The sequence below is a fragment of the Trichoderma virens genome (assembly GCF_000170995.1).
Source record: "Trichoderma virens Gv29-8 chromosome Unknown TRIVIscaffold_89, whole genome shotgun sequence".
Lineage (NCBI taxonomy): Eukaryota > Fungi > Ascomycota > Sordariomycetes > Hypocreales > Hypocreaceae > Trichoderma > Trichoderma virens.
Window position 1 is genome coordinate 1,157,866 of NW_014013660.1, and position 22,522 is coordinate 1,180,387.

The 22,522-nt window shown below is 53.3% G+C and overlaps 4 protein-coding genes across 4 annotated transcripts; 2 read left to right on the forward strand and 2 right to left on the reverse strand.

Moving 5' to 3' along the window:
* Nucleotides 1-190: 190 nt before the first annotated feature.
* On the reverse strand, nt 191-8,250 carry TRIVIDRAFT_161600 (uncharacterized protein; the record flags this gene model as incomplete). The annotated part of the gene is made up of 4 exons (XM_014095981.1): nt 191-4,531; nt 4,583-5,083; nt 5,158-5,555; nt 5,625-8,250. The coding sequence occupies 4 exons, from the start codon at nt 8,248-8,250 to the stop codon at nt 191-193; spliced, it is 7,866 nt and encodes a 2,621-aa protein (XP_013951456.1).
* A 3,251-nt stretch (nt 8,251-11,501) lies between these two features.
* Nucleotides 11,502-13,641, forward strand: TRIVIDRAFT_82892 (uncharacterized protein; the record flags this gene model as incomplete). Its single annotated transcript, XM_014095982.1, has 2 exons — nt 11,502-12,031; nt 12,099-13,641. 2 exons carry the CDS (start codon nt 11,666-11,668, stop codon nt 13,350-13,352), a joined length of 1,620 nt encoding a protein of 539 aa, XP_013951457.1.
* Nucleotides 13,642-14,326: 685 nt separating this feature from the next.
* TRIVIDRAFT_57223 (uncharacterized protein) lies at nt 14,327-17,311 on the forward strand (the record flags this gene model as incomplete). Its single annotated transcript, XM_014095983.1, has 1 exon — nt 14,327-17,311. One exon carries the CDS (start codon nt 14,327-14,329, stop codon nt 17,309-17,311), a length of 2,985 nt encoding a protein of 994 aa, XP_013951458.1.
* Nucleotides 17,312-17,565: 254 nt separating this feature from the next.
* TRIVIDRAFT_232102 (uncharacterized protein) lies at nt 17,566-19,540 on the reverse strand (the record flags this gene model as incomplete). The annotated part of the gene is made up of 1 exon (XM_014095984.1): nt 17,566-19,540. One exon carries the CDS (start codon nt 19,538-19,540, stop codon nt 17,771-17,773), a length of 1,770 nt encoding a protein of 589 aa, XP_013951459.1.
* Nucleotides 19,541-22,522: the final 2,982 nt, after the last annotated feature.

The following is a 22,522-nucleotide window of genomic DNA, read 5'->3' on the forward strand; positions in this document are numbered from 1 at the left end:
CCGCTACCCACACAAAGGAAATAAATACTCCTTCTCCTCTCTTCCTAGATAACCATTTCATGCTCTCTCTGTTTGATTCACCCAGACCGCGATACGGCGCGACGAATGTTCCTTACAGATGTTCGGCGAGGCACATTCAGGCTCTACCTGTCTCTGCCTGCGAAATTCCACTCATACTGCAATTTCCTCGTTAGTGACGGTCACAACCACGTATCAATTGTAAAAAGATAAAACTTACTACTCGCCCGTCATCGTCTCCAGTATAGAGACACGTTGGCATGGGGCTTATGCAAGTGATGCCTGCCGCCGTATTGTCTCCCTTGTCGCTGGTGTAATCAATATGGTCGAGGCGCCGCAGCCGCTCCAAAGTCCACTTTCCACCCACCACGCTCTTGCGCCATACATTGACGATGCCTCCGCGATGTCCCGTGAAGATGAGGTAGTTTTCCAGCCACTCGTTGCCTGCGCCTTCGTAAAAAGCGCAAGAGTGGACATAGTCCTCCGAGTCCGAACACACGTTCTGTTCTAGAATAAGGCCGCCGTTGAGAGTGTACAGGAGCACATTGGGTCCCGAGCAGAGCATGATATCGCCCGACACGTTGTGGATTTGTGCGCACTCCACATGGCGCACAAGAGGCAGCTTGCGAATAAAGGACAGCTGGTTAAGATCCCACAGGAAGGCTTGGCCGTCTGATGAAGCCGTGACGAACGTGCTAAAGGCTTTGCCCACAGCAATCGCCGTCACCGGCGTCTTGTGGCCGAATAAGCTCGACTTCGGTATCAACTCGACGACTTTGCCCGGTGCTGTGTGCAGAGCATGTACGGAAACCACGCAGTCTTCTCCGGCGGTAATGAGCGTCTTGGAGTCGGCAAAGGCGGCGCACGAGATCTGGCCAATGTGAAGGTTCTCAAACAGACCGGCCGGCCTGCGGTTGTCGGCAAAGAAGAACCGGATGCTGTTGTCCGCATATCCCCACTCTAGGTACTTGTCATACGGCGGGAGGTTGAGGCGGAATGGCGAAGCGCAGAGCAGGCGGTCCAACTTTGGCGCATAGATGAGTGTCGACACCCTCTCGTGGCTCTCCAACAGCGGGTTTGGCAGGCATACCAAGGAGAATATGGATGTATCGAGCCGCTTCACAGACGACTTGAGCTGCTCCCGCGGCGGGTGAGGCTTTTGGAACACTTGATGCGGCGTCTGGCCGAAATTGTGAATGACGCCAGCCGATATCGCCCTTTCATTTACGTCCTTTATTTGGTCAAGGTCGACCGAGCCAGCATAGGAGAGATTGTGGAACACATTGAGATTCTCTACTGCCGCCTCGCCTCGCTGCTTGAATCCAAACACCAAGTCAATCCATTTATGCAGGCTCTCGCTCACATACGGACTCTCGAGCGCCTCGCGATGCTTGGCAATGAAGATTTTCGGGTCGCCCTTGGCCCACGGAGGAAGCTCAACGTTATTAACTTGGACACCGTTGCTCTGACGACGCCCAAAATCGTACCCGTTGATGTTTGTAAGAAATTCAGGGAGACAAAAGAATTCCGGAATCAGCTCTCGGACATCGGTTTTGTTGTTACATGATGCCGAAGTCCAAGCGTCGCCGATCGATTGGAATAGCCGGTCTGCGTGATCAAAGCTATCCCCCTGGACAAGAAGATAGGATTGTACAAATGGCGGCAGCCTGATGAGGTACGAGGAGACAATCATGGCAGACGAGTAATGGGTGCCGTAGTGAAATGGCGTCTGTCCAATCTCTTCAAGCGCGCTGTAAGTGTCGATAAAACCTTGAATGCGGTTCATGGTCTGGGCACCCATGGGCTTTGACAAATCTCGAAACGTTTTTGGATCTTCCAGGTCGAGATCCTCGCTGGTATAGTCGGCAAGGATCCACGGGAAGACTGGGTATTGGGTCAAATCGTTAAAAGTTCGCCCAGCCATAGTGTTGACCACCATAAGATAGTGAAAGTTGGAAATTTCACCCCTCTGCCAACGCTTCATGATGGAAGTCCACGGTGATGCATTAAACAGAGTGCCGAGCCGAGATCCCAGGCCTTGCGGAGAGTCCTCAAACCCCTTGAGCATATCAAACCTCCACGCATCTTCTGGATTGGGTAGCGCATGGGCCGCGCTGGTATGCGGCGCTTTGCTCAACATTTTGGCAAATAAGCCGTCTCTGAGTCCAGTGCTAATGGTGGTAAGGAGGTAGCTTCGGCCGTCGGTGAAGAAGATTTCGATGGCAACGTCACGGAAGAGGAACCGGCGCTTCGAGACACTAATCACATCCTGCCACTTCCAATGTCTCGACTCTTGCTCTCGGCCACCTGCGTTTTGCCGCTTTTCAAGCGTCTTGGCACCGGTAACGATCTGAGTAAACGGATCGCGCTCTTCTGGCGGCGCTTGCCACACGTTTACAATATCGCCGTTGGCACACTGGAACACATTGTCCATGATGTACAGTGCGTCCTTTCCTACTATCAAAAGGCCTTCACTTGCCTCGAGGCCCGTGACACGAGATATGTTGTACGCAGCCTGCACTTGATCGCCATGCTCCAGACGCCGCATGACCTTGCGGTTTTTGTCTTCAAAGTTCTCATCGCCTTCGGTTGGCTCATTGGGGTCGTCAACAAGCTCAAAATCATCCTCCGCCGTGAGTCCGGGTTCGGGGTTATCGGAGACTGATTCAGGCTCCATGGTCAGAGATGCCGCATCATTGTCATTGCCAACATCTAAAATGGCGCTGGAGCGCGTAGGCGGCCTGCTCCCTGGGGCTGTTGGATCCCTTGGAACAGGGGTGGCGCTCAAAGTAGCTCCAGAAGCGGCAGTAGGAGTCGTAGAGGAAGAAGCACTGGCCGATGGCAGACTGCCTTTGGCCTTGGGCTGATACCTGTCCTCGCCAACTGGGTAGTCTGGGAGAAGACGCAGACGCATACGGTTTCGGCCTTCTGTTCGATCCAGCTTCCATTTCGGCGCCGTGGATATGCTGAACACGGCCCCAGGCCGCTGCAGATCTCGTTCCATCTTTCTATAGCCCGCCGTGAGAAAGGCCAAATCATCTTGCTGGTCTTGCATTAGACGCTGATATTTGAAATATTCCGCGTTGTAAATGCTCTTCATCCATGCGCTGTTACCGATTTCATGGTTGAGAAGGATTCTATCCGCTCCAACCACCTCTATGTTCCAAGTCTTTAGCTTGTCTTTGCGTTTTGTCAGGCGCGATTTCGCAGATTCAAATGTTCGATTGTTCTCCGCACTGACAAAATCTTCCCACGTCTTTGACATGCCACCAAAAAAGAGCATGTCCAGTGCTGGTCTATGCTTATCCACCCAAAGAACAAACGACTCATCATCTATCTCTGTCAATTTTTCAAAATCGCGAACAATCTGCCGCTGCTCGGGTGCAGAAGACGATCGAATCAAAGCGATTGATTCTTCAGGCTTTTGCACGAGGATGATGCGTAGGAAATTAGCAGCAGCGCCTCGAATCGATGCTTTATCGTCGATGAGTTTTGTATAAAGCTGATACCAGAATAGCTTCAGGTACTCGTCATCGGCCCCTAAACAGCCCAGAATAGACATCTGCCAGTACGCCAGCTTGTTCATGAACTCCCTGGCCTCCTCCTCCGAGGTTTGCCGACTATCCAGATCCGAGAGCTTGAGCAAAACAGTCCGCAAGAGACAGCTGCGTATTGTCGATATGGCTGGGCTGCAAAGACGGACACTCTTCAATCCCGCAATCTCAGGCCGCTGCAAAAATTCCAAGAGCATGCCGTTAAAGTCAATCATGGCTTCTGCTCCGTTGAGGAACCAGCCTTCAAAGATTGCTTCGCAAAGGTGGGTACAAAGCCGGCCAAGATTTGTTAATATTCTCGGCTCACATATCCCCTCGCGTCTCGTCTGGATTATATTCGTCACCTCGGAAATTGCCTTCTTCAATACATATGATTCAAAGTATGCCTGGTGTTCCTGAAAGCCGGGGGGCATTTTGGTAAAGAGTCCGAAACCCGAAAACTCCTTGCGGGCGAATATTTGATCCATGAATACGTGCATGACCAAGTCAGTGATCCCATCCACGATGGAATCGCCGATGCTGCCGCCGATAATCTTTTGCTGTTGAGGTGTAGGTTTTGCCTGGGGGACGGAAAGCTTTGGCTCCGAAACGTTTTTCTGGGCAGTCAGAAGAACGAATGATGACGCTCGTTTAAGAGGCGTTCCCTTTGGAGGCGTCGATTGTGGCGACGGCACGAGATCGATGTTGGTCGTTCTGACAATGGGTGCTGGCACAGAGCTACCGCCCATGGGCCGGATAATGACGTCGCTGCCCTCAAAAGTCAGAGCAGAGTCTCGAGAGTTCAACTCCACATCAGGAGTGACAGCATCGGCGCTGACTATAACCGGGTAAAGAGCCGCCAAAAGCAAACGAATCCATTCAGACGACAGGGCAAAGTCTCGGAATTCGTTTGACCGCTCATGGAGATTTCGCAAAACTTGGATGGCACTTTTAAGGAAGCCGGCATGTGCCCCCACTCTCTCTCGAGACGGTATTACTGCAAACATCGGTCAGAAAATGAATAGCTATACAGAATACAATGGGGTAGACGTACACCTAGGTTCTAACGCTCTGACAAGATCTGAGCTCGCTCTAGGCCTCGAGTCGTAGGCAGACGAGGGTCTAGATAACGCATGAGACGGCGAGAGATTGGTTGCCGGAGAATCCGGGTCTTCTTGATATTTCATCACGTCCTTCAGGCCATGTTGGAGCATTGATGTGATGATAACCAGCGACTCAGGATAGACAACCTTGCGCTTGTCGAACTTTTCAGCCAGGGTGTGGAAATCAGCCCTGCTATCAAAGTTGACATCAGCCACATCCTGTCCAAACAGGATGCAGAAGCAAATTGTCCATAGAGGAGGGACATCCCAGAATCTCTTCAGTCGGTTTGCCATAATTGTAAACCCTCCAGATTTGCCAGCAAACTTTGACGTATAGGCAGATCCATGGACAACAAGGAGGCGAGCTAGGATTTTGCACCCGTGGACGACAGTCTCGGAGTCATCATCGGCCAGTAGATACAGAAGCCACTATTCGAAATCAAATGTCAGCGAAATCCTGAGCTGTTGCATACCACCCAAATAAGCGCTGGATTTTGCCATACCTTATTCGTAACTGTCTTTGCAAACTTCTTGATATTGTTGGAGTTACCTTTCTCACACAGAATTCTAGAGTAAAGGCTAAGAACCTTGGTTCCAAGTTGCTTTTTCGATACGCTTCTAGTACCATAGGACAAACCATTGCCATCGCCCCCATCCGCAGCGCCGCGCTTGAAGGGGCCGGGCGTACTAGATCGCGAAGTGTTCAAAAATAGTCTTGGGGTTCGCGAGCCTACCGAAGTGGGCAAGTGAAAGGCGTACGTAATGAAAAGTGACAAGGATCTCATGACTTCCTGGCTTAGATTCGATCTGACGAGGGCTTCGAAAGCTCCCATGAACTGCGGCACAACTTCTTCAGAGATGGCCTCGCCTTTCATGGCATCTAGCAGCCGCTTTACAATCCCTGGAGCAAGCAATTGGTTAGAATGCACTGTTGACTCTGAGGAGAAGAGGAAGCGGCCAAGCTACTCACTCATACGTATCAACCTCCTACTGTTGAAGTCATGATGTTTACTGTTAACGGCAAAAGTCACGAATTGTTTATAATAGAGTTCCTGGACGCGTGGGCCTGATTTGCGCCAAATATCCAGGTCGATCAGGAGGATGCGATAAGCTAAGGGGTTGATGATGAAAGACTCAATGGGTTCTGCATGATTATATCCGACAAAGCCTAGCACCAGGCTGAGGATCCGGAACGCAAGGCTCTCCCGCTCCTCGTGGGAGGCTGAGAGCCGGGAGATTTGCGCGTTGTCGCTTGCAGCGCCAGAGCCATATCCGATCTTGAACCGCAAGAGCATGCCCAAGATACTGTATCCATTATCCCTCTCCATGGCTTCACTATTTCTCCAATTTCTGCGGATGCAGTGGAACATGATCTCAATAGCATGTATGGTCTCTTCGACAGTTGTCGCCTTTTCCAGGAGCTTCAGGGCCAATGGGGTAAAGCCGGCTAGACGCCAAAGATTCTCGTCAAAGTAAGAGGGAACAGCCACAATTGGGGTCCCTCGAAAGGAGGCAATGCCTTGTGGCCGAAATAACGCATCCGTAAGACTCGGAACTGCGCAGTTTATGGCCAGTGGAGACGCCTCTTTGCTCGACATGCGGAAAAGATTGCGCGTAGATCCGCGAGGAAGAGCGCGGAGAACGCCAGTATCGATGTATTGCACATTCTCGGGAAAGGTGGCAGATGGCAGAATGCCGAGCAGTATTTTTGCCTCTGGCAACAGTGAGCTTGCTTTGTCACGTACCGCCCGGAGGATATCAGAGTTCTCGTCTTTGCCCGAATGAACAATTTCATTCCGCAGGCCCAGCATGGCCGACGCCTCGTACGTCTGGAAACCGCCTAGAGTGTCCTGGAAGTTGCCCTGATATCGGGGCCCAAGCGCGTGGTGAACTGCAATATAATCATCGCTCAGGACATCCTCAAACAAATAGGCAGATGCCAACGACCATCTCGAAAAGACAAGGCCCGGGCCGCTCTGATTAGAAAGATCGCGGGGGGTCCCGAGGAAGGCCTGGACGGGATTGTACTTGTTCTGATTGGAGTTGAACGAGGCAAATGTTTCCGTGCTTCCGTTTGCAAGCGGGGGCACGTGCGGGTAATTGCAGCGAATCTGTTCAGCAAATTCGCCGTTGACGTAGAGAGACGCCTTACTGGCCGACATTGTCTTTGGTCGGCGATGAACCACGGCGATGTGGTACCACTTCTTCTCACGAAACGTTATCGACTTGAATCGCACACTAGGCTTATTGGAAAAGACTGAAGTCTGAAGAATAAAGTTGTGAGTATCTCGTTCCAAGTACATGAGCACGAAGCACGTCTGGGAAGAATCGTAGACGCCAAAAACAGTGGTATGCGCAGTTGGGTCGAAAGAGTCGACGCGTATCCACGCCGCAAAGGTGTATCCAGCCGTGGATTGAGGGGGGAACGGGCGGCCCAGGGTTGGGAGTTCCAGCGACGAATGTCCATGAAGCGAGAGGTCAAACTGAAAAAAGGGAGGGCCGGTATGCTTGGACGTCATCTCCAGGAAAAAACTGGCGGCCTCGGGACCTGGTGCTGACAGCAGGAACTGGACATCGGCAGGTTGGTTCACACCAAGGTGCATAAGCAATCGACATAGGTCCAGGACTGTCTCGCGTTCGGCCCGCGCCAAGTTGGACTCGGGGGAAAAGGCAGCCTCGAGAAATTGAGAGAGGACGCCGGTGGAATGGATGGCGGCACGGTTATATATCGAGACGGATGCTGCACTGAGAATCGTCTCCAGAACAATGAGGGAGGACGGGCTTGGCGGCGAGTTCTCCGACCTTGGAATAGCACGCCAGAAGCTCACGACAGCTCTGAGCAGCTCCGGGTGACGTATTATCGTCTTTGGAGTAACCACCTCGCGCACGCTCGGGCCAATGTTTCCAACGGAGCGCGCAAGCACAAGATCCCATTGTTCGTCGGCTGCATCGTCGGCATCGTTTTCAGGGGTATCGCCATGGCCAGACTCGGTTTCGACATCTGCGCGCAAGGCCTTTGCTGTAGACTGGCAGAGCAGATCCAACGCTTCATCGTCCAGCGAGAAAGCCAGCAGCTTGCCAAAGACATGACAGCTAACCCAAGCATCGGGCTCCGCCCCTCCCAGACCGATGCTCGCAATGATCTGCTCGAGGGCCTCCCATCCGCCGCCTGCGACTCGATATCGGAAGAACCTCTTGTTCCCGGAGTGGTCTCGGAAAGCAGCCGACAAGACACTTAGAAACGCACCGAGCAGCTTGAATAATGACATCATCTCAGCCTGGGTCCGCTTCCGCGGGTCATGATAGCCCGCAAAGTTGCGGAGGACGTCGAGCACGCATTCGAAGCCGCCGGCGTATCGAAAGGCATCTTGGTTTGAAGTTGTAGGGGTGGAAGCTATCAACTGGGCAACGTTTCGCAGGCCCTTGACAAGCTTGGAGGTTTCGGGGTAGCCATCGTCATTTCGAGAGGCCAGTTGGCGGCTGAGGTCATCGAGCAGCGTCTGCAGGACTTGTATATATTTCGGGTTCGGGTTCGCCGTAGCTGACGCCGAGGTCGACGATCGATATCGCGTGGGAAAAGTCTGAAGAGTCGCCATGGTCCCGGGTCGGCCGATTTCTCATTCCAATAGGTTGCCCTCCAGGGCCCGTCAAGGGTCCAGGCCGCCAACTATCCGCAACAGCATTGAAGGACAAGACGAACAGGCAGCTGGGAGCTCTGGCGCGGGGCGCATGAAGCTCTTGGGCGGCGGTCAGCTGGCCGATGGAAAGGCTGCGGCGCTGCGAGGCGAGAGAAGCCAAAGCAGGCGGCAAGGGTGGAAATGGCAACGCAATGACAGAATCGATATTGGCAATGCGTGAAGCAATATCCGGCGTGGTAGGGAGGCTTTGCTGCGGTATCTCGACACTTGTTGCCCAGCTCTCGATGAGGTTGCAGCCTGCCAGCCAACCAGCCAATCCGCCGTCAGCCTTGAACGTGGCTGAGATTCGGCATTGCGGCTGGTGGACACAGCAGTCGAGCCCCGCCGCGAGCCACTAAGCGGCTCCTTCAGGAGCTGGACCGCAGGCTCCAGTGCTTATCGCGCGGTGGCTGGTGGATAAGGGGGTCTATGAATATGTAGGAGTCCTACATGCATACAGATAGATAGATAGATACAGGCAGGCTTGGGAGTTGTGGATTGCTTGGCTGGAGATGGAAATGGAAATGGCTTAACGGTGATGGCAGATCAATGCAATCCGATGCAGCTCCGGATGCTATGGATGCTCCCTACGGATACAGGCTGACGCCGCTATCATGACTGCCTCTACTCGTACCTACTAATCGTAGGCATGCAGCTTAGCTACATGAAGGCACTTGTGCATGTATAAAATGCCAGCGAGGAAGAGGAAAAGGCAAAGGCAGTGCTCAGCTCAGATCCGCGTCGCACGTGCACAAAATCAAGTCCTGGGAGCAATGCTAGGAGAGTCAACGGCCGATCGCGGCCGAGGATACGGGCCAGAGTTAGGAGAAGGGCGCTGAGAGGGAAAGGGGCTCTGGACTCGGGGGGGCATTTATGCTGGTGATGAACCGCCGAGTACGATCAATGGATTGAAGACAAACAACTTCAGGTCATGTTATTATTACTTATTACCTACTAGTAGTACTAATTCCGGAGTTAGTCGAGTCGTACCGAGTACTATCGACTCGCACGGGACGCGGGAAGCAATCGCGCAACCACTTGTTGGCACTGGCCAGCGCTTGTAGCCGCGCTGAAACGGCCAAGGTCTGCTTCTCGACACTCCCTGTGTCACATCAATACTTGCTCATCAAATGCCTGGCCCCATCTCGTCGTACTCGTACTGTACCGCGTGCCTCAGCTGTACTCCGTAATACAGGCAATTACTAGCACCTAATAATCAATCTTGATGGCTTACCCGGCAATAAGCCTCCCCAGCTGTCGTGATACGTGCCTGTACCCAGTACCTGATGATAGGGTAAACCTTGGGGTCATCTTGGCCGATAAGCACGCAAGTCATGCTCACGTCAATGCACCGCCTGCCTAATTCTGAAAACGGCCGCCAAGGTGGCTGGCCCTGAATGTGTACCCGGTTGGTCCTCTGCACGTTTAGCTCAGCGAACACTGCTGAGATTCAGGAACAAAGTATCGACTACGGAGTACCTCTATACAGTACCTACCTGGTATACAAAGCCAAACACTGACGGACAGATATCGGGAACAAGGAACAAGTACGGAGTACCAAGATAGCACAAGATAGCACAAACCCGTTTTGGCTTACGACGACCATGTACGAAGCACTGTGCACCTGGAGGCACTGATATGGATATGGATATGGATCTGATCGAAAGGGAGGCGAATCTATCAGCAGGCCCGTCTTGCCGTCCTCCCTACTGCACTCCGTATTAGACTATACAGTCTACTACTCCGTGCAGCGCAACTCATACCCAACGGGCTCTAGCCAGATGCAGCCCACGGCTGTAAATAACGTTTGATCAGCACGGCGTCACTGGACCAGCGTCGCCAAATAACTCCCTGGCCGCCGTCACGAGCCCTCCCCGAAATGGCATGAGGAATTATTGGCAGAAAAGACTCGTGATCATCCAGCACGAGCCGGGCCACTTTGACGCAGCGGATCAACGGGCTGGGTGGCGACCAATCGGAGCCACATCTATCCCCGCATTTTAGGACGGGGAATGGGCCCAGATGCACCGCTGTGGCCTGGAAATGCAGGGCTTATCGCCTTGTTGAGCTGGGGGAGCAAGGAGGCCGAAGCTGGCAGACTGGGGGAGGCTGAGTTGGTTGAATCAGTTGGGGGATGGCGATACGGAGAAACGGTAGATACGGAGAGGGTTGAGAGTCATGGATGGACATCAGCTGCCGAGGGGCGCCCCCTGAAATGCCAAACCGATCCCTGGATTGTTCACCATTGATCGTTTGCGTCTTTGCCAGCAGCTGCTAGTAGTATCAGGTACTCAATACTGTACTGCACTACGGAGTGTTCATTGCGGATCAGGCAAAGTCAAGTACGTAGTGTGTACTCCGTACGCAGGTACGAGTGCAGTACCAGCACACGACACTCTCCTGTACAGTGCCAGCCCGGGATTTCCGTCTCAGGGGACCGCTCGCGCGCATGTACCCGGCACAAGCTCCTTGCCTCGCCTTACGTGATGCATCCTCCAGCCATCTGCTTTGTGCTGTATGTACCTACTCCGTACTGTCCATCAAGGCACACACACACGTTCAAAGACGGGCGGAGAGACAAGACAGGAGAGGCGGTGATGCGCTGGCTGTTCACATTCGCAGATTAGCATTAGCATATCGCATCCCTTCACTCGCTCTTTGTCAGGCACCCCGGGCGTTGAACAAGTCGTGACGGAACAATGACTCTTCCGAAATGAACGCTCTCATGGTTGGCCTACGATTGAACCTTGGCAGCCTGTAGCTGATACTTGCCGACCAGGGTCAGGTCACACTGTAAGCCCGAGTACTGACCGTGTACATCGCACCTCTTCTCCCTCGACAAAGGGCGCCAGGTACCGCGCCAGGTACCGTGTCAGGCAAAGTACAGCGCAGAGGTACCGGGGCGTTCAAGGCTGAGTACGACCCAGTACTCGTGCATGTACCTGCGCTGTTCCGCTGTTCAGTGTTGCGTTATCGCATCGCCCCGGGAACGACGCGCTAAACCCACCTGGGCGGCCCCCCAGACCCCGGCCACAGCGATGCGTCACCGCGGCTCACTGTTCACGCCCGCTGAGGCAGCACTGGAGCCTCGTGCCGCCGCCCTTATCTACCGCGCCATCGCTCGTCTTCTCGTCCATCTTCTTTCTCTTCTTCTTCCATCATCCCTCTCCCCTTTCCCTTTCCATCTCCATCTCATCTGCCATCGCATCGCTGTTTTACCGTGCAGGAGGAAGCAGGAGTTCTCTGTCCGCTGCCTTTTCAGTCTTTCCGGTGTTTCGTCGCAGGTTGACACACTTCCGTTTTTCATCTTAATCTCAATCTCATCATCGCCACGATGCGGTCCGTTGTCGCTCTCTCTGTGGCCGCTGTTGCCCAGGCCAGCTCCTTCTCCATTGGCACCATCCACGAGAGCTCTGCCCCCGTGCTCAGCACCGTTGAGGCCAATGCCATCCCCGATGCCTACATCATCAAGTTCAAGGACCACGTTGGTGAGGCTGACGCCGACAAGCACCACAACTGGCTCCAGAACATCCACAGCTCCGGCGAGCAGGAGCGCCTTGAGCTCCGCAAGCGAAGCAACATCTTCGGCTCTGACGATGCCTTTGCCGGTCTGAAGCACACCTTCAAGATGGACGGCTTCAAGGGCTACGCTGGTCACTTCCACGAGTCCGTCATCGAGCAGGTCCGGAATCACCCGGATGTAAGTTTCGCAATGCCCTTTTCCTTTTTGGTTTCAGCCATGAGCAAACGCTAATTATCCTTCCCAGGTCGAGTACATCGAGCGCGACAGCATTGTCCACACTATGCTTCCCCTCGAGTCCAAGGACACCATCATTGTTGAGGATTCTTGCAATGGCGAGACCGAGAAGCAGGCTCCCTGGGGTCTCGCTCGTATCTCCCACCGAGAGACGCTCAACTTTGGCTCCTTCAACAAGTACCTGTATACTGCCGAGGGTGGTGAGGGTGTTGATGCCTACGTCATTGACACTGGTACCAACATTGATCACGTCGACTTCGAGGGTCGTGCCAAGTGGGGAAAGACCATCCCTGCCGGCGACGAGGACGAGGACGGCAATGGCCATGGCACTCACTGCTCTGGTACCGTTGCTGGTAAGAAGTACGGTGTCGCCAAAAAGGCCCACGTCTACGCCGTCAAGGTGCTCCGATCCAACGGATCCGGCACCATGTCCGACGTCGTCAAGGGCGTCGAGTGGGCTGCTCTCGCTCACATTGAGGCTGTGAAGCAGGCCAAGGCCGGCAAGCGAAAGGGCTTCAAGGGCTCTGTCGCCAACATGTCTCTTGGTGGTGGCAAGACCCAGGCTCTTGACGCTGCCGTCAACGCCGCCGTCAACGCCGGTGTCCACTTCGCCGTCGCTGCCGGTAACGACAATGCCGATGCCTGCAACTACTCCCCTGCTGCTGCCTCCGCTCCTCTTACCGTCGGCGCTTCTGCCCTCGATGACAGCCGTGCTTACTTCTCCAATTACGGCAAGTGCACTGACATCTTCGCCCCCGGCTTGAGCATCCAGTCCACCTGGATCGGCTCCAAGTACGCCGTCAACACCATCTCTGGTACCTCGATGGCCTCTCCTCACATCTGCGGTCTCCTGGCCTACTACCTGTCTCTCCAGCCCGCTGGTGACTCCGAGTTCGCCGTTGCCCCCATCACCCCCAAGAAGCTCAAGGAGAACATCGTCTCCATCGCCACCAAGGGTGCTCTCTCTGACCTCCCCGACTCTGACACCCCCAACCTGCTCGCCTGGAACGGTGGTGGCTGCAGCAACTTCTCTCAGATCCTTGAGGCCGGCAGCTACACTGTCAAGCCCAAGGCCAAGCACGCCAAGCTCCCCGCCACCGTTTCGGAGCTCGAGAAGGCCATCGAGGGTGACTTCGAGGTTGTCTCTGGCAAGATTGTCAAGGGTGCCAAGACCTTTGGCTCCAAGGCCGAGAAGTTCGCCAAGAAGATCCACGACCTCGTCGAGGAGGAGATTGAGGAGTTCATCTCCGAGCTTTCTGAGTAAGGATCTCAAAGCATATACTTTTCCTTTTTTGTAGTAATGGCCATAATGCGCCGATGAGATTATCAGTACGAGGGTTCATGGATCGGTATCAGGAGAGACTTGTTTTGTTTTTGGGTATTAGGCATGCACTTTGGGCGCGAAGCCACGGATTTAGTATGGGATTTTTGCCCTTGACTCTGTATTCTACTGCACGGTCCTACGTTTCTTCAGACGGAATGCTTGTACAGGAAGATGATTATATAATCGATAAATTTGCTTGTTAGAGCACAATCATTGCCACTTACCCATGTGATGGTCTATTCTCTATGTCCAGCATTCACTGCACTTTGTAATGTCCGATGTCCCTATTCAATACCAGCGTGTACTCTGCCCCTGTCTTTCTTTGACATCTAAACTTTGTATTGTATGGGCGTCACCTTATACACTCGTGACTCGTCAATAACAACGCCAAAGCTAAACTCAGTCTATTAAATATTATCAGCGTATATTGAGCAGCTTTTTCCAATATTCATCCCAAGTATTTGCCTTTAGTTATTATTCATACCTAGTAAGTGAAGCATAGACGTCAATTCCTTAATAGGCATCCCCAATCTGGCTCCGCAAAACTCAAATGGCCGCCAGCTGCCAAAAACCCCAATCACTCACCCGCAAGGCAGGAGCAAAGAGGTGCAAAACTGGCTCTTTCCGTACCATCTGGCAAAATGGATTCTTCCGATATGGGAGACGTCATCGTCGCCTCCTCCCTCTCAATTGGCAAGAGCACGCCAAAAGGAAAACAAAAAGTAATCTTCATCGCTCATCAACTCTGCCTTTTGGCTTCTCGGAAAGTCACATCCAACTACCTTATACTTTGCGTATAGTCAGCCCATCTCATTATCACAGCACTCGACATCGTCATCTGCTTCATATTGTCGGACAAGGCGTCACGATAAGGGCAACATCTCTGCGCAGCCTCTACAGCCTCAATAACGACAATGCTTCGCAGGAACAGCTGCAGAAGCCAGAATCATCGCCCCCTGAGCAGGAGCAGGTCATCCGTTTCCATCGTGCGAAACCCAGTCCATGAACTCACGAGTATCGAGCCATATGCGGCGGAGCGAGACGCATATCTTGCCGCAACTCTCTCGTACAATAGAGCTCAGCCACAGAGCAATGGCGGTGGAAAGGCTTCACGATTGCATCGTCAACAGAGCGTGAGGTTTGCCGGTCCCAACGCCCAGCCACAGAGGAGATTAGCCGCTCGAGCGAGTATGGCTTTGGTGGGAAATATAAATATGCCACGGCGCCCCGTGGGCTCTCAGCATCTTTCGCAATCCTCGTTTGAGCCGGGCGAGGACGCTGCATCATTATCATACGCGAGACTACGCAAGTCGAGATCAATGTATACGCCTTCAATCCCGAACACTCCCACCTACACGATGGACAGCGGAGACAGCGTTGATGTGCTTAACGGATGGTTGCCAACGCCACAGATCAGGAAAGAAAATGAGCCCCTTCGGAGCTTTGGTGGCCCAGCACTGAGATCGCCCAAATCCATGGGCTTCCTCTCAAATGACTGTGAAATATCCACGTCTCGGGCAAGCATTAGCAGCGGCCATGCATCCGTACAGCAGACACGCAATGGGTTTTATGAGCCGTCGGAGCGCTCGAGTCGCCTACAAAGCCGGCCGTCAAGTTTCTTTCGGTCAAGCTACAGGCACGCTCCGAATCCGACGAGCTTCCCCAAATCTCTTCGGGGCAGCAGCAACAATACTTCGTTTCTCTCTTCAGAGTCTATTTACGGTGCCAAATTTCCTCCCCAGATTCCTTCAGAGCAACCAGGGCTGCGAAAAAAGGCTCGCAAAATCTCCAAATCGCTCAAGAGCAGGATCAAGGGGCTATTCAGTCGTCCCAAGAATAGAGATGACATTGTGGACCAGACTGAAGAGCATCCCCAAGACCTTGAGTCGAATAACGGCAGCAGCTACAGTTCCCAGACACCAGCTCGGTTATCCCATGAAGCATCGCTCTATCGCGTAATATCTCACATGCCTTCTTTCCACGCAGTGCCCCCGAGTCAACAGCTCAGGTCACGACAGGGCAGCTTAGGAACCATTGAAGTAGAAGACAATACGCTCGACGATGATAAATCGCGAGTCACTAGTTGGACCAACTCCACAGCAGACACAATTTCAAACCAACTTTCGGCAAACTGGAGTCGGCAATACCCGTCTCTCCTTCAAGACGACATGGACACCACGCTTTCGCCTCACAATCAGACCTCAATGTATCGCAAGAACATGATAAATACTGGTCCTATAGTCAATAGTCAGCGCGTGTACTCGGCGCTCATGAAGAGATTGCAAGAAAAAAACGGCCATCAAAATCAGTCATTGGGCGAAGATCATATGACCCCGGATCCTGTGGAGACAAATTCACTGCGAAGCACTTCAACGATAAGACGGCAAACCCGTCAAGCCATGTATGCAGGATCAACTCATACAATTCGCCATGTTCAGTATGATGACGACGTCTTCCAAGATAGTGTTGAAGGGTCGACCACATCACGCTACTCTTCAGAATCTACAAAAAGCGTCATTAGGCGCCATCAATCCTCAGACTCACTACAGGACTACGGTCACAAGTCTTGTCCCAGTCCGGGTTCTGGGAACGTGTCGGGTTTTCCCCCTAATACGAATGATGTTAAGCCGCATCCAGTTACTGAGAATCAAAAGCCGACGCTCTCTGGCCGAAGCTCAGCCTTCTTTGCCAGCCCAACATGTCATCTGTTTCGTACAACAAGTCCGTATCGCCGAGCACTGCAAGAGAGTATGAGGGCAGCCCAGGCCAGCAACCAGCCTCAAACGCCTGGCACTAAACATCTAAGTTCGCTGTCTGCACTTAGCCTTCCTATACGCCGCCCAAGCACTGAGGAATCTGACGATGATGCACGAGTGGCCTACGCAGAGAGCGTGTACTCTAACTCCAGCGAAGAGAATGCGCCCCAAGTTGATGAACCCTCGCCTCCTCTGAGATCAACAGAAGAAGAACCAAGACCTCAGGTTCACGGTGACGCCACCATCTTCCTCAATACCGAAAGACCACGGCTGCCACCTCCAAGTCATACTCGAGATAGCTCCTCTGCCAGCTCTGTCGAGTGGAAGACTTGGCTCAGTGCCAACGTGTCCAAGCTGGAGACGCCTCCGACCACACTTAAGCCTGATCTCTCTCAAGAGCCTTCATCTGCCCCCCAGACTTTTAGCCATGTCAGGGAGAAGACGGAGATTGACTCTGATGTGGATGATTATCCTCAAGACGCGCCAGGTGGCGGCCTGTCACCTAAGCTGGGGCTGAGCAAGGATAACCACAGTCCTTCTGTCTTGACACCAATACCAAGGGGGAAATTCCATCTTGTGAATCCTTGGCATCTTCAATCTACGGCTAGCAATGAAAACTCTCCACCGACATCAGGGGTGCGATCCAAAAGCGCCTGTAGTAAAGATGCCTCACCAGTGGCTCCAAAAGGGCATCTGCGCACTATTCCGTCGGTTCCCAACGTCAACACTTGTGCGACTAACGCTGAATCGTTAATGGGAGAGCCACGAAATCCCTCTCTAAACACTTGTTCTAAACCATTCGATCCTGTCAGAGAAGAGGCGCGCCTCAAACGACGATCACGAACTCGTCTCGGGGCAAATGACGCATCGGCCAAGTCTAGCCCCGGCTTTACGACCGCTCTTAAGAGGCAGTTTGGGGTTAGTAGGACAGGCTCACCCGGGGTATGGAAGGCAGAAGAGCCGTCAGGCGAACTTGGGTCAGAAGCAGACCCAGGGGTTGACGAGTTGGGGCGTCGAGACTTTGATGCGCAGGCCATGGGGAGCCGGAGGATGGTTGACTTGTTTCTGAGTAGTCGACGACAGAGAATTGCAGGTAGCCAGACGAGACAGAGCAGCGACAGTCTGTCAGCAGCCTTTATCTAAGTTTGTGCGGGGGGCAGTAGGCTATGTGCTGGTTGAGCTGAAGTAGAGCATTTATTATTTCTGGATGGTGCACGATTTATCATGGCCGGGCGTGAGCAAAGAAAGAATGTCGATATTACTGAATTCATTAGTTATTGTAATTTGGTTGACAGACCGGAAAGAACAATTGTTTCAACAGGGGCTAGATAGAATCTTTGCAGTTTTCACATTGACTTTACGTGTCTCAACAAGCAAGATGTGGAAACTCTTTATGTGTATCTGTTACGGGTCATTATTATATTATTATTCATCTATTTCAGGAAACCAAAGTATTATACAAGCCGTCTTTGAAGAACCCATCGGGTCCCCATGCTTTAATGGGGTTATTAAAGGGGTAAGTAAGTAGTCGTAGGAATCTCTCTAGGCAAATCGAGCCGAAAGAACCCTCAAGAGGCGAACATCAAGAATTTATCATCATCATTATTTGTCGTCATCGTCGTCATAGGACACAGGGCTGACATGAACCTCCCACAGCCGCGCCATGTCCTTCGGAAATTCGTCTTTACGCTCCTGACTAACCCAAGAGCCATACTGCTCATGCGTAACCTTTTCCGCCAGGACGCCCCTCATCTCGCCCCTGTGCACGAGTTCAAGCTGCGCCCGCGAAGAGTTTGCGCCGCGCGACGTCCGCAAAAAGTGCCAAAAGTCGTCGGCCACACGGACGTACTCCCTCAGGGCCTCCCTGGTGTTGAGCGCCGCGCCGGTGGTCCAGCTGAGCAGCAGGGGCTCGATCAGGGGCGCATCGGAGACGCTGGGGTGTGAGGTGCCGATGCTGGTGAGGAACCACGACGAGTGGCTGGGGATGCGCTTGAGCACGCTGAGGGCGAGGTCCTTGACGGTGTCAAAGTGCGGGCGGCCGTAGAAGACGCTGGTTTGCTTGGACCAGGTGTTTGAGTGGACGATGAGGAGGGGAACGTCGATGACGGCGTTGAGCGGGCCACTGGACTTGCCAGGGTCAAAGATGATGCCGCCAACGGCAGGATTGATATCTGAGGGTGCGTGTTTGAGGGCTTGAAGTGCGCCGGTGGCACCAAACGAGTGGCCTGCAATAGCGAGATTGCCAAAGTCGAGGCGACCAGCCCAGTCGCGCAGGTGGGAGCCTTCGGAGCGGGAGTTACGGCTGAAGATGTCGTCGCCTTTGCCACTGTTGATGGCGCGCAGGATGTTGACTGTGTCGAGGATCTCGGCGTCTCGGAAGGCAAGCTGCTCGTGCTTGTATCGGGCCGTGTCCATGGGAGGATCGGACAAGAGCTCTGCCTCCTTAAAGGCAAGGAGCTGCAGGTCGTCCTGTCCCTTGATTCTCATGAGAGTCCCGGGACAGCTCCCGTCTCGGTGCTCAACGGCTGCGACGACGTACCCACGGCTGGCCAGCTCGCCGACGAAGTGGGTGTAGTCGGTCCTCGAACTGGCGTCGCCGTGAGAAAAGACCATGACCGGGAACGGCTCGGCGTCTGGGGCCCCAAGCAGCGGCACATCGACCTTTGCGGGAATCGTGATGCCGCCCGCAATCATCCACAGCGCAAAGGTGAATATGGGTCGGACGATGAAGTTGTTGGCGTGGATGATCTTTGCATAGCCGGCCGCCGTCAGGCCAATCGGCCTCGCAATCCAGTCGTGTCTGCGGCGGTGCTCCCTCGCATCCTTGTCGACGGGATAGTAGACGGTGAAGAGCGTCGTCTTGTGCTCAAACGCCGGCCGGCCACCGTCCTTGAAGACCGTCTCGGACACCCGCCGCGGGCTGTCGAGCGCAATCTCGACGTCCACGGCGCCGACATGGTAGGGGCCCGAGTAGGCCGGCAGCGGCGAGGCAAGCAGCGGCACGCCACGGGCGAGACACAGCAAGGCATATGCCGACACGAGCACGACGACTGCGTACCGCCAGCTCCGGCGAGGGCGCACCAAGTCAGCAAATGAGGTGAGAATGCGGCGCCACCAGTGCGTCCACGTCCACCGGCTGCTCCGGTCGAGACGGAACCATCGCGGGTGACGAAGCCATTTCGGCTGCGTTTCGGCCGGAACGAGCAGTGGCGAGTCGGGCAGTGAGACGGAGTCTTGTTCCTGGGCTTGATCTTGATCTTGCGCCTGTTCTTGCTCTAGGACCGAGTCAAGCTCCAGCTCGGAGTCGTCATCGGAGGAGGAGACGGGCTTGGAGGAGATGAGGGGGGCGGATTTGGACTTGGAGGAAGACATGGCGGAAAAGTGAGGCTATCGAGACATTTGAAAATGGAGGAGTGACATTTACAATGAATGTTGTAAAGAGAGAGAGAGTATTCGTAAGTGTCTACTGGGTATTGATTGAGGCAGGAGCCTGCAGGGTCATGCGATGACGTCGGTTTTTTTTTTTTACCTTATGTTTCCTGCCAAGTCTTTTTTTCCATGCCGTTGAAAAGGTACTTGCTTATTCTAGAAAAATGCCCGCAGGTTCGGGTATCTCGGTGATTCTGTATCCCAGACAAACTGGACGGCAGCTCCGTCGCCACGAATGAAATTGAGCGAGTTGTGAGATGAGAAGTAAATAGTCGATAGGAATGAGAATGTGAGTCGATGAGCATACGCACTTAAAAACCATATGCTTTTAATTTAAACGTGTTTGATGTGCCAATGTGCCTGATTCTAGGGTAGGTTAGAGGAAACTCAATCTAGTGGCGATACCGTTTGACGGCTATCCTCGTCTGTATGTGGCTGGGCATATTGGATCAAATGCCAATGAATGAGTCCCTGTTTCATCTACCACTGTATTCTATCTATTAAGTGAGATTTCCAATGATGGATATTCTTTTATTTAGGTACTCGTGGTTGTGCTACATACTCATCGTTGAGACATGCAGGAAGCTTTGGCTGGTATAAACAAGTATGTAGGAATTGCCTCAAGCGATAGCAAGACAAGATGCTCAAACTGCAACAGGATGAGGAGAACTAATGAATGTGTACATAGTAGCTGATACCCTGCCAAGTCAATAATACCAAATAACGTCTGGCATCCAAAAGCTTACCGGCGCCATCCGCGAGGCCTCTCACCTCTGCCCAAAAAGCAGGGCAATTTCACAGCTCCCTAGCAGAGCCCCAGGTGTAATATCCGGGCCACCAATTCTAGATTCTAGCAAGGGTGGGCCGTCCGTCACAGAAAGCGCCACACCGGAAGCAATATATCGATACGGCACTGTCACGAACATGCACGTTTTGCCTTAGCTCTCTAGCTTGACGGCCTGCTCGGACAGGACGGACGACGCAACCTTTTTGCCGTGAGTGCATTAGTCTGCAAGCCTGCAATGCATCGTCGTCGGCATCGGCGAAATGGCAGCCAAAAATGCTGGTTGCTTTGCCGGTCCAAGCCGGGCAGTCCTGAGATAAGACCAGGTGCGAATCGTCTTGAGCTCCAACGAGGAGGATGAGGCGAGAGAAAGACTGAGAGAGACTCGGGCGGAACTGGGATCGCCTGGTGGCCCCTTTACACACTGTGAATGAAGAGTTTTCGGCTGCATTCTTGCCGGCTTGCTATCATGCAGCCAAGCAAACGTGCAAGCTGCCGCACGAGCACGAGCACATAATCCACGGGCAGCTGGGAGAGTTTGGATGAAGCCAGGATCCCCGCACTTGGCACACTCATCGCTTTCTTTGTGTCTTATCCAGGCCATTGCCGAACGACATCAGATGACGGGTTATCAGGTATGAGACCTGAGACCTGAGACCTCTGCTAGCCAAGTACTGTCTATACTCGTACTTGACTCGCTGGTGCAAGAAAGGACTCATGCATGGCTGCGCGGGACAGACACAGCAAAGCTGCAGCTGTGAGGTACGAGTACAAGTACTCTCACATGGCGTGGAGCATTTTGCGTCATCACAGTGTCTGCATCTGCATATCGAGGCGGCAGTCACCCAAGCTGTTGGCCGTTAGTCCCAGAAGAACAAGACTAAAGAAAAAGAAAAAACCAGTTGGAGGAGAGGATTCGGGGTGAAGCCGGGCTGAAGGTGATTCATGCAAGTTGGATGCATGAAGCGGGCGAGTGGAGCGGCGAGGGATGGCTGGCGGCTTGGACCGAAGGGCTAAATGAGCCTATCACACAGCCTGGCCGGCCATCGCGTGAGCCACAAAGAGAAGAAGCAGGGCGGGGGGGAAGGGATGAAGATGGCGGCTTACTATATGAGTGCCATCAAATAGCCTCGACTCACCTGGCCAGTCCAGTCCGAACCATCGGTATTAGGCATTATGCCTCGCCACACACACAGGCTATATAGGACGGTGGTGAGTTACTGCCGGCAACAAGACACTGGTCTTGGTACCGGTACTGGCGCTGGCAGTTTGGAAGCAAGACGATAGATACCTATCTGATACCATGCGAGCGAATACTAGAATATGGACAGCATTGCTCTGTGCTGGTATGCTGGCAAACGAAAAAAAAAAAGGTACGCACACTTGTACAGTACGAGTAATGGTAGCATGACGGAAGAGGCACAGCAGCCAAACTCAAAAGGACTGCGCCTTGGACGGGCCGCAGCGGGAAACCGTGGCCTCGGGATGCCATGGCAAAAGCCAAGAGGAAAAAAAAAAGGTCCATCTCTCTCTGTGTGTGCCTCTCTTTCAGCCCGTGTGAATACCTACTAGGTAGGTAGGGCCAATGTCCCGCCCCCAACAGACAGACATCGAGCGGTAGTTGTGTGTACTCATAACGTGTGAGCACTGTAAATGCAATCAGCCAACTCTGGTTCGTAAAAAAAAGAAAATAATCCGGGTATAAGTCGGGGCCAAGTGGCGCGCATCTTGACAAATGGAGACAAATATCCGTTTGGCGGCCTCGACGAGCCATCAAGTACGAGTAGCAGCAGATGGCGGCCCCTCCATACCCCACAAACAGGGAACAAGACAAGAGAAGCCACGCTCAAAACGGGCACCGGGGGGGACCAGCAGGGATTTTGCAAGAGGACTAGTAAGTACTGCTAGGTAGCAGAAGTATGGAGAAGAAGAAGAAGCAGAGAGAGAAGCTCAAGGGGGAATCAAAGTTCTGCTGTTTAGTAGGATGTGTTTGCGTTGCTGCAAGACTGCAAGAGGCCATGAAGAGAAGAGGGCCAGAGTCATGACGTCTTATCGCACGACGGCGACGGGCTATAGTTAGTTTAGGCAAGGCGCGCGGGATGCCATCTGGCGATAACGGGTGCTTACAGCATCCATCTGGA